General features: G+C 66.4%; 2 protein-coding genes across 2 annotated transcripts; one reads left to right on the top strand and one right to left on the bottom strand.

Annotated features, from left to right (window-relative positions):
* Window positions 1–1,446: 1,446 nt before the first annotated feature.
* Window positions 1,447–6,037, bottom strand: MNEG_9450 (Serine/threonine-protein kinase SAPK5; the record flags this gene model as incomplete). The annotated part of the gene is made up of 11 exons (XM_014042079.1): window positions 1,447–2,160; window positions 2,409–2,500; window positions 2,748–2,909; window positions 3,122–3,290; window positions 3,599–3,714; window positions 3,983–4,123; window positions 4,357–4,467; window positions 4,683–4,775; window positions 5,146–5,247; window positions 5,537–5,618; window positions 6,030–6,037. Coding segments are annotated over 11 exons (1,790 nt in total), but the record flags the coding sequence as incomplete, so codon positions are not given.
* A 1,936-nt stretch (window positions 6,038–7,973) lies between these two features.
* Window positions 7,974–10,110, top strand: MNEG_9449 (hypothetical protein; the record flags this gene model as incomplete). The annotated part of the gene is made up of 6 exons (XM_014042078.1): window positions 7,974–8,500; window positions 8,697–8,778; window positions 8,986–9,177; window positions 9,322–9,412; window positions 9,593–9,729; window positions 9,895–10,110. The coding sequence occupies 6 exons, from the start codon at window positions 7,974–7,976 to the stop codon at window positions 10,108–10,110; spliced, it is 1,245 nt and encodes a 414-aa protein (XP_013897532.1).
* Window positions 10,111–10,309: the final 199 nt, after the last annotated feature.

Here is a 10,309-nt window from a genome sequence, read left to right as displayed (position 1 = left end):
CCTGGTGTGGCGAGGACGTCGCGCGAAGCCTGCTGTTGCGGCGGCGGGCTGAGCAGCGGCCACGCTGAATCGGCTTACGAGTGCCGGTGTTGCTCCGCAGAACCGCAGTCGCAGTCTACCAGGATAGTTGCAAGGCGTCCGGCGCGCCGATGCAGTCGCAAAACAGCGACGCGTGGCGTCGCACCAGCCCCTGCTCAGACCTTGGGCTTTATGTTTGCTAGATCGCACTTTGAAGTGTTACAAGCACGATAGCGAACTCTGTGATCTATCCTCTTGATCACGTTGTTGCGCCAGGCTCCGTGGTACTGTATGACAACGTCCGTAGACGCGTAAGCAGCGTGGCGTGCGTGCTTTCTGAGCCCTGCCAGCAGGTCACTGCTGCTCGCGCTGACCTCATGAGTGAGTCAATTGCCTGGCCCAGTGTGTTTGTCGTCTGGCGGCACATGCCTTTGGCGTGTGTCGTCATTTGACCGCTAGAAGTGGAACCCATGGGCATCAATGGACCCCAAACCACACCTATTGCATACTACACGTAACAAAAGCCTGAACATGGGCGAACTGCTGAGAAAACCCCCGTCAGTAATGCCATCAAACAGCGCGCAGTGGCGACTTGAGGGTCAGAGTGATCCCCAAAACCCACCTGTGGCAGCGGCGGCCCAAGGTGCCAGCCGAACAGCACAGGACATGAATCAAGTAAATGCTCGCAAGAGCTGCGCGCGGCGCGCCCATCCGCGCGCACGCATCCGCTCGCACTCCCACTGAGTGCGAGCCCCGTCAGCGCGCGGGGCACCAGCCGCGGGGCAAAGTGCACAACGAGCGCATGCCGCGCATGAGCATGGGTGCAACTATGCTTGGCACTCTGAGAATGTCTCCTGTCAAAAGTTATATGCAGGGATGCAGGATTGAAAAATGATTTGCTGGGCTGCGCGGTGGCTCTCATGCGCATACATACCGTAAAAGTATTGTGAGCATCGACTGCTCCCATGCAAGCACGTGGCCACAAGGAAGGCAGGACCAAAAAAGCAAGTTCCATAAAACCATGGGTTGGCCATGCAAGGCGCCGCCAGCGTCCGCGGAGCACGGACGGGCGCGTGGACGCGTGCATGTGGATGCAAGCCTGCGCCGCGGAGCGTGCACCCGCGCAGGGCGCGCCGCCTCCAACGCGGCTGTGCGTTATCGGGTAAAGGCATCGAGTTGCGGGTAGGTGGCTCTTCAGCAAGGGAAGCATGGGTTGTCGCCACGGGGCAGCTTCGGCTGATGCACACAGCCGACAGGTCTATTTGTCACAAAGCCATTTTCCTGGGCAAGAAAGCCATTGTTTGGGCGAACTCCGCAACATGCGGGTTGCGGCGGCGCGGCATATGCAATCAGGGGTGGCGGCGCGCGGCGGCGGCACGCCAAAGGGGGCTATCGGGGGCGCGGGCGCGTCAGGGCAGCGCCGCGCACGCTTCTGCCTGGAGCGGCCCGGCGGCGGCGGCCGCGCCGGGCCTGGCCCTGTGCTTGATTGTGAGCGTGGCGCTTAGCTCCCACAGGGCCGCTATGGCCTTGGCCTGATCCTCATCTGCTTGATCCCTCACTATAATCTTGACCTTCCCGCCCTTCGCGCCGCCCGCGGCGTCGCGCGCCGGCGCAGCGTCCGACTGCACAGACGCGGCGGCAGCCGCGGCGCCGTGCGCGGGTGGGCGCCCGGCGCCGCCCTCTGGCGGCGCCGCGTGCGCGATCGCGCCCGGCGCTGCGTCGGGGCGCCGCGCCCGCAGCTCTGGCGGGATCAGCGGCTGCTCGTCTGCCGCCCGGCTGCTGCCCAGATCGTCCGAGGCGACGCAGCCGCCGTTGACGCAGCTGCCGAACCAGGCTCCCGGCGCTGCGCCGCCCCGCCCGCCGCGCGCGGCTGCGCTGCGGGGCGCTTTGTGAGCGCGCTCGACCTCTTGCACGGCCGCGCCGCCGGACGCTGTTTCGTCCCACGAAGCCGTCACGAGGCCGCTGGGCGAGCGCTCCAGGCGCCACGCGCCCGCGCCGTCTTGGTCGGCCCCTGCCCCCGCCTTTGCGTCGTTGCGCCAGGCACCGGCGCGGCCGGCGCCGCCGCGGAGGTGCATGTGCGCCATCTCTACAACTTCGGCCGGCCCCTCGAGCCTGGCGCGCTCGTCAGCGGCCGGCAGGAACCTGAGAGGGGGGGGATCAGGGGGCGCAGCAGCGGTCAACGCGGCGTGTGGCGCGAGGTGCGAGGAGGGGTTGGGGCAGGGGGTGGAACCGCACAGGCGGTGCCCGCCAGTCGCCGCAGGCGCCTCCCAGCCGCGGCGCCGCTTGAGAGGCCGGCTGCGCAGGGGGCCGTGCCGCCGCTCGCTGCTCCGCGGACGAGGCCCGACCCCGGCCGCGCCCGGAGCCGGTGAGTCATCGAAATTGACCATCACCTGGCGTCATCCAGGACGCGGCTGACGGCCGCGAACTCCCCGGTGACGCCGCACGCCTCTTGCACGTCCCACTCGCCGTCCGACAGCACCGCCTGCGCGCAGGCGCGCCCCAAACGGCGAAACAGCCGCAATCACTAAGACCATGCGCACGCTATGGCACATTGTTGGAACAAACGGCACAAGTGCACGAAAAGCAGGCGCCGTTCCCGCCGCCGCAGCCAAATCGAAGAGAGGCGGACAAGCGCGGGGCGCGGCCGGCTGCGCCGCCGCCTCTCACCGCCGCAGAATCGCGAGACTCCAGCGGGCACGGCCCCCCCTCCCCCCCCCCCCGGGCCCCACGCGCGGCGCCGCGCGGCCCCTTCCGACTCCGGCGGCCTCGCGGCCGCTCACCGCGCCGCGCTCCAAGATATCCCGCCTCAGCTGCTCCTCCTCCATCTCCGCCAGGGCCGCCCTGAGCTTGGGCGGGAGGGGGCCTCGGAGCCAGGGGTGCTGCGCAATGCCCTGCAGGGGGCGGCACGTGGTGTATGCGGGGGCATGTTTGAAAAGTGCAGGTGTCATGAAAGCCATGCAGCCTGGGGTGTCCATGGATCGGCGCCCTGTAGTAGTCACGAGACAGTGTCGCCTACGTACAACACACAAAACGCACATCACACACACACAAACACACACACACACACACACACACACAACACAACACCCACACACCAACACACCTCCAGGGTGATGCGCTCCTTCTCATCCGCGACAAATATGCAGTCCAGCAGGTCCCGCAGGGCGGGGCTCATCTGCGCCGCGAGCCGCCACACGTGCTCGTCCGCGCGCACCCACGCGCCCCTCTCTGGCGCGCCGCCGCGGTCGTCCTGCAGATCGCTCGGCGACAGCCTGGCCGTCGACACAAAAGCAAGGAGTGATTCCGAACGAGGAAAAGGGAGAGAATTTCAAAATATGATTTTGCTGGCAGATAACCACCACCAGGCGGGGCGATCGTCAACGGCTACCATGCCTGCTTTCGGCATCTCAACGCAAATGAGTGGCAGCTTAAGCGGCGAGGTGCCGGCTCGCGCCGTGCATGTGATAATATCAGGCGATGCCGACGCCCGGGCATGTGATAACATGAGGCGTGCAGCCGTATGGCGCTGGGGCCGACATGGTGATAGCGTGAGCAGCCCGGGCGCTTGCGCCGACCCCACCTGAAGTGTGTCACCCGGCCAAAGAACATGTGGCAGAGCAGCAGGCCGCAGGCCCACACGTCGGCGGCCTCTGAGCTGCACTCATATTCGGTCGCTTTGAAGGCCGACTCCAGCATCTAGCGGCAGGGGGCCAGCAACGAAGAGGGGGGGGCTGTGTGCCCGCAGGCGCATCAATTCTTGGTGTATACCCAGCACCAAGACCTGGGGAAGCCCGCACACCACGCAGCCCGCCCAGCCCCTGCAAGGCCGGCTGAACGGAGACCGCTCAAGGGCCGCAACAAACCCCAGGCGCCGCCCCCGCTGCAAGGCGCGGACGGCGCCGGGCCCCCGAAGGCTTGCGCCAGCGCCACGGGGGCGCTTGCAGCAGGCCGCCCTGCCCCTCACCTGCGGCTCCACCAGGCTCGAGCCCTGCACCAGGCCCGCCAGCAGCGCCAAGGCGCCCTGGCCGGCGGGGTCGGCCTTGGGAAGCTTCCGGTCCCACTGGCCCACAGGGCAGAGGTCTGTGAGCTTCAGGCGCGGCGGGTCCTGCGGCGCCGCGGGGCGCGCGAGGTGCACGAAACCGGATGCGCGGCGGGCACAGCATAGGGCAGATGTTTGCTGTAGGGGATGCTGCAGGCTGGTCGGCTGTGCGAGGGGTCGGTGGCTTCGCGCACCAAGGCGCGACTCGCGCTACGCACAAACAGGCAGAGCGCGAGGAAAGGGGATCGATGACCGGGAAAGCACGAGCGCCACGAAGGACTGGCCCGCGCAGGGCGCACCTCTTCGGTGAGGAGGAAGCTGTGCAGCCACAGCGCGCGGTGGGCGACGCCCTGGCGGTGGCAGTAGGCCAGGGCCGAGACAATCTGCCTGAGGAAGTAGCGCCCGGCGATCTGCGGCGGCGGATTTCGGGGCGGGCAGGGAGCGAGAGCGTGATGGCGGGGTCCGCTGCTCAACAGCACAAATCGCGCTGGTCAATGAAGGGCGGCAAGGGCAGGGGATCAGCAGGGCAGGCAGGCACAAACACCTTTGAACAGCTGACATGACAGCTGACACATGCAAGCCCAGGGCGCTGCCGGTCAGCTCGCGCAGCCTGAAATGCGCCCACCTCTGTCATCCCAAATTTCTGCACGAACGTGTAGAGGCTGCCGCCGGCCTCGTATGACGTCACCACCCCCAGGTTGCGGCCGCTCAGGACGATCTTTGGAGGGTGGGGCAGGGCGACCCAGGTTGGTGGTCGCAATCCGGAAAACCCAGCTCGAAGAACGTCACTGCACATCTCTGACTGCGTCACCCCAGGGTCAGCACCGCCAGAAGTGCCCCCCCAAAACACACACACACACACACACACGTATACTTAGGCACATACTGACATGCGACACATGCACTCACACACTTGCGGCTCGTGCACACGCACACGCACACGCACACGCACACGCACGCACGCACGCACGCGCACGCACGCACAAATGCACTCACTTACACACACCGTTGAACACGACACACATGCGTGTTGCAAACGGCACGTCTGCTGCCGTTTGCCGCTGCCCCTGGCCCTTGCGGCCACCAACCTGCTGCAGCTCGCAGAGGTTCACGTGAGACAGGTGCAGCTGCAGCTGCAGCTCCCGCCGCAGCCGCTCAGGGCTGTGGCCGAGGCCCTCCCCGCGAGGGATCTGAGAACGACGGTTGCCGAATTAAAGCGAGTTGTTGGGCGCCGCAGGGGCGGGCGTCAGGGTGCAGGGACGGGGGGGTATGTGCAGCAGGAGAATATCACAAGCACGGATGGGGGTCCTGGGACACCACGTGGCGGCTGCAAGAGCGATGAGCGGACGCCACCCCGTCTGAGACAGCACACCCCACCCCGTCCCTCTCGCTGCGTGATCCAGGCACCCCTTGCCTCTCCCCCCCCTCCTGCCCGTCGCTGCTGTCATATGAGAGTCAGCATCGGGGTTTGTGGCTCACCAGCTTGAGCGCCGCATGGGCCCCGGTGGTGCGGCAGCGGACCAGCCAGACCTCTGCCCCCTCCACCCCGACCCCCAGAATCCTGTGAGGGTAAGTGAGGGTGAAAAGCAAGGCGTTTGCAGGCAGCTGACACCTTCATTCACTAAAGTCGGCTGCGCCGGGCCGTCTGCACAACCTGCCAAGCGGCAGGGCGGCAGGCGACGCTGGGGGGGGGCAGTGGTGCCGCTGGGGCGGCGGCCGGTTGGCGGCTAGGGGACTCAGCTGCGCCCGCACCCCCCCCCTCGGGTGAGGGGCGCGGGGCGGCTTGCGGCCCAGCCAAGGCCACCACGTCCGGCTGCGCCCCTCATGTTCATTTGGTCAGGTCAGTGCGGGGCAGCCCCGGCAGGCCATCGCGCGCAGGTGGCAGCCATCAAACCGCACGCGTTTCGTGACCACGAAAGCCTCCTCGACTGCTCAAGGACCCTCACCTGACAGGTTCAAAAAGATCACGCACCCTCGCATCTTGGTGCAGCACAGACTGCGCCAGACCCATGCTCTAGGCCGTTGCCGTGCCCGGCCAGCGCGTTGGTGGGCGCGGCGCCAGCACAGCACGCCACCAGGCGCTGCGGTCGCCGATGCAGGCACCAGGAGCGGTGATGCAACCACGTGAAATATTACTACTTTCTGGTGGAGGCGCTCAGGAGGAAGCAGCCTGCAGTCGGCGGACCTTACACACACGGACACTGGTCGAAGAGCACAAGCTGCCAGGCGGCGAGCTTTGCGCCGATATAAGGTGCACACAGTATTTTGCTTTGCCAAGGGCATCAATGAACTTCAGTCACCCGCCCCTCGTCGTGGCGATCTCGCACTCGGTGGTCACCGCTGCCGACCGCAGGCACTCTGGACCCGTAGACATTATCGAAGAGCGTCGTGCCTGTCTTCAAAATCACCAAATCACTCTTGAACGCGCAGTCCAGCAGCCGCCCATGGTGTGGCTTCTGTTGACCAAGACGATGGCCGCGTGTGTGTGGCCACCAGCCAGACTGAGCCTGGACTTTACGCGTCCATTCCGCAAATCCAATTGTGATGCCTTCCGGTGGTCATACCATCACCCCCAACACCACCAGCGCCCGCTGCTGCTTGCTGGACAGCCCTTCGCCTTGCAACTGGGTGTGTTGCTGGAGGTGGCAGCCGCCTCCATCATGCGCCTCAGACGCTCCCCTGCTGCCCGTAGCCCCTCGGGTGCCAGGGGCTCCGCTGCCCAGGCGACACCAGACCACTCCACCAGCAGCGCGCCCATGCCCACGCTGGCGCACCCCAGCCTAAAGCAAGGGCGCCAGGTGGGACGCAAAGCCTGCTGGGGCTGCGCAGCTCAGCGCGCCGGTTGGTGCGAAGCTTGGAGCTGTCCGGGCCACTGCTCGGCGGGGGCGGATGCCGCAGCTGCTCCGCAGCCTGTTACGAGGTCCCTGCGTACAGTAACTCAGGGGGCGGCAGCGGGTGCCACTCGGTTTGCAACGGTGCCCTCTGCATCACCAACGTACAATACGACAACCTTGACCAGTCTTGGGGCGCACCCCTGGCCAGCAGAGCTCGCGGGGCCGCTCGGTGGGACGGGCTGCGGGATCATAACAAGAATCGACGGGAGTGCCGAGCGAGTTGTGGGTGGAGGTCTCAGCAACACAACAGCCTTGCCGAGGGGCCTTGTACATATGATTCTTGGTGGATCAGCTGTGCGCTCGACTCTGCTATACTATCTATAAAGCAGCGCAGACGCCCATCCATGCGGCGGCCGTTGAGGCGCCGTTGGCACCACGACGCCTTGACTCACCTGTGCGCCAGCTGTGGTGGTGGGGCGGCAGGCCCCCTGGACGCGGGGACCGTGCCGCCGCATGCGGGCATGACTCGAAGGACTTATGATGGTTGTTTCAGCGGCAGTGGAACCTGGTGAGTTTGAATACGCGGGCTCCCCCGGCCGGTAAGCGCATAGTCTCTCCGGTCAAGCGGCCCGCTCGGACGTCTCAACCGACCCATGCGCGGCCCGGGGATGGCCAAGCCCTCAATACTGGAAAAAGTACCGATCTCTGCTTGCGATTAGCATGGGCAACGCACCCACGTCGTGGCTGTCAAACACAAAGGAGCTGGTTGACAGGCCACAAAGTTGCGCTTTCCTTGCTACCATACCGTACTCAGTCGCGTATGACACCCTCATGGTGGTGTCTTTCAAGGCCATGCTGCTACGCTTTTTTGGCTAAGAAGCGCTGTGTACACACACGCAGTCGGATCAATTGCGCGAACAGAGACCTGGTGTTGCGGCCATCTAGAGCACGTGTATGTGCTACCATGCCATATTTCTACGTCTATGTACCCAGTGTATGATCTGCACTGAAAACAAACACAGCAGATCGCAGCAGTGAGTCAGAGCGATTCAGAGGGAGCCTTCAGCAGCTAATTGAGCCAAATGGCGTTCTCTTTCGGGGGCAGTGCCCCTGCGTTTGGCGCACCCGCATCTTCGGCAGGCTTCTCGTTTGGCGGCAGCTCAACACCCGCGTTTGGTGCACCGCCTGCATCTTCGGCGCCAGCCTTCGGTTTTGGCGGCGCGTCTGGCTTTGGCGCTTCATCGACACCAGCTTTCGGCGCGCCCGCTGCCTCCGCCGCGCCGGCGTTTGGCGCTCCAGCCGCGTCACAATCCCTGTTTGGAGCACCCGCGGCGTCTGCGCCGCTCTTTGGCGCGGCCCCCGCCTCGTCCACGCCCTCTTTTGGCGGCTTCGGCGTCGCCACCTCAGCCCCAGCGGCCAGCGGCGGTTTCAGCTTCGGCGGCGGGGCGCTCGTGCCTGCGGGGGCTGCACCAGCGGCAGCGGCGGCGCCGTTCGGCTCGTTTGGCGGGACGGCGCCGGCGCAGGCGGTGCAGCCGTCCGGGGCGCTTACTTACAGCAGCCGCTTCGAGGACCTACCGCCGCAGTTGCAGCAGCTGTTCAACGGCCTGCAGTGAGTCTGGGGGGTTCGTAGCACTAATGCGGGCCGCCTGCCGCACGTGGCGGCGGCGCAGCGCTTTGCTACAAACTCGGACATCGTGTGTGCCACCTGGACGCGATCGTGCATAGCCTGCGCAGAAGACTTCAATCGCATTGGGGCGCTCACCACTGATGCATATGCCGCCGCCGTGCCCTGCCGCCTGTCGCAGGCAGCAGATATCTCAGTATGACTCCGACCGGGCCGCAGTCAGCCAGCTGCCGCACCTGCACGAGCGGCCCGATGGCAGCAGGGTGAGCCGGGGGTCGGGGGCCAGGGGCGCATCCCGGGCTCGCCGCCGCGCGCGAGCCCCCGTGACCTCGGCTGCAGGCACACACGTCGCTGCTGCTATGTCATAAAACCCACGCCTGCTACGGGGCCTGCTTTGTTTCATCCTGCACTCGCCCATGCTCACCACCGCCACCGCCCCGCCGCCATTGGCCCCGCCCCCCAACTTGCAGGACGTGGGGGCGGAAGCTTCTACCCTTCAGTCAGAGCTTCGGGGCCTGCAGGGGTCCATGAGGTCTGAGGAGGAGTCCCTAGAGAACTTCCGGCAGGCGCGCGGGCGGGGGCGGGGCCGGGGGCGAGGTGGTTGGCCCAGGGCGGGGCTGGGGAGCCGCCCTTCTGCAGGGACACCTGCCGAGCGGTGGCGTGTGAAGGGCTGGTTGTGCTGCTGGCCGTGTTTGGCACCCTTGTGCGCCGCGCCTCGGTCTGAGCGCGCCGTTATTTCTTCGAGCGGCGCTGCAAGCCCCGCCGGCGCCCGAGGGCTAATCCGCCCCCCTTCTGCCCGAGCGCAGAAGGCCGTGCTGCTGCTGAAGGCCGCTGACGGCGTGGTGCGCACCTTCCAGCGCACCAAGCTGTGGAGGGACGCGCCCACACAGTTCAAGGGTGCGTAAAGGGCATAACGCGACCCCGACGGAATCCCAATGGGCACGGTGTGCTGTCTCGATTGCACTAGTGTCAAGGGCTTGCTAACGGCCCGCGGACGCGCGTCGGCGCTCATTTGGCTGCCGTTTCGCAACGGTACCCTTCGCCGCCCGACGCCCTCACACCCATGCATATGTGCAGGCCAGGTCATGCCGACAGCGCTGCAGGAGTTGCTGTCCCAGCCGGTGCTGCTGCCCTCCCCCTTCTTGGAGGAGGCCGCCAAGGGGTTTGCGGACCAGGTGGCCGAGTACAAGAAGACAGTCTCGGAGCTCGAGCAGGTGCGCGGCAGCTGCCCGGGGCCGGGCGCCCGGCCCTGCTGGGCGGGCGGGGCCCCTGGTCCGCCGTAGGTCGGGGTTCCAGTGGCAGAGGCGTGAGGTTGTCGAATCATCATGCCGCGGGCTGACAGAAGGAGCTCGGCGTGTTTTTTTCCGCTGCGCGCGCAGGTGCTGGCCGCGCAGGGCTCGCGCCAGGCGGAGGCGGGGCTCGGCGCCGGCGGCGTGGACGTGGCGCTGGCGCTGCCCACCGTGGTGGCCAACATGCACGACTACTTCACGCACGTCGCGGCGAAGCTGGAGCGGGTGCACAACGAGGTGTGCTTGTTTTTGATTGTGCTCGCGGCCGCTGCGCCGTCCGCATGTTGCCATCAGCTGGCCAGCTAGGCGCGGCCGGGGGACCCGGGGCCGGCCCTGCGTTCGCGTGTGAGAGGGGTCGGCGTGCTGTCGCCTGCTTTGGGCCCGACAAGACCTGGAATCTGCTCCACGTTTGAGGGGGGAGCGGCAAGCCTGCCAGCGGCTGTCGCGGTGTGCTTATTTGCCGCCTCCGCCTTGCCCCACCTCACCCCCCCCCCCCGACCCATCC

This window comes from Monoraphidium neglectum, assembly GCF_000611645.1.
Source record: "Monoraphidium neglectum strain SAG 48.87 unplaced genomic scaffold scaffold01941, whole genome shotgun sequence".
In the NCBI taxonomy this organism is placed as follows: Eukaryota; Viridiplantae; Chlorophyta; class Chlorophyceae; order Sphaeropleales; family Selenastraceae; genus Monoraphidium; species Monoraphidium neglectum.
Note: the sequence above shows the minus strand (reverse complement) of the source record. Positions and strands in the feature narration are given on the sequence as shown.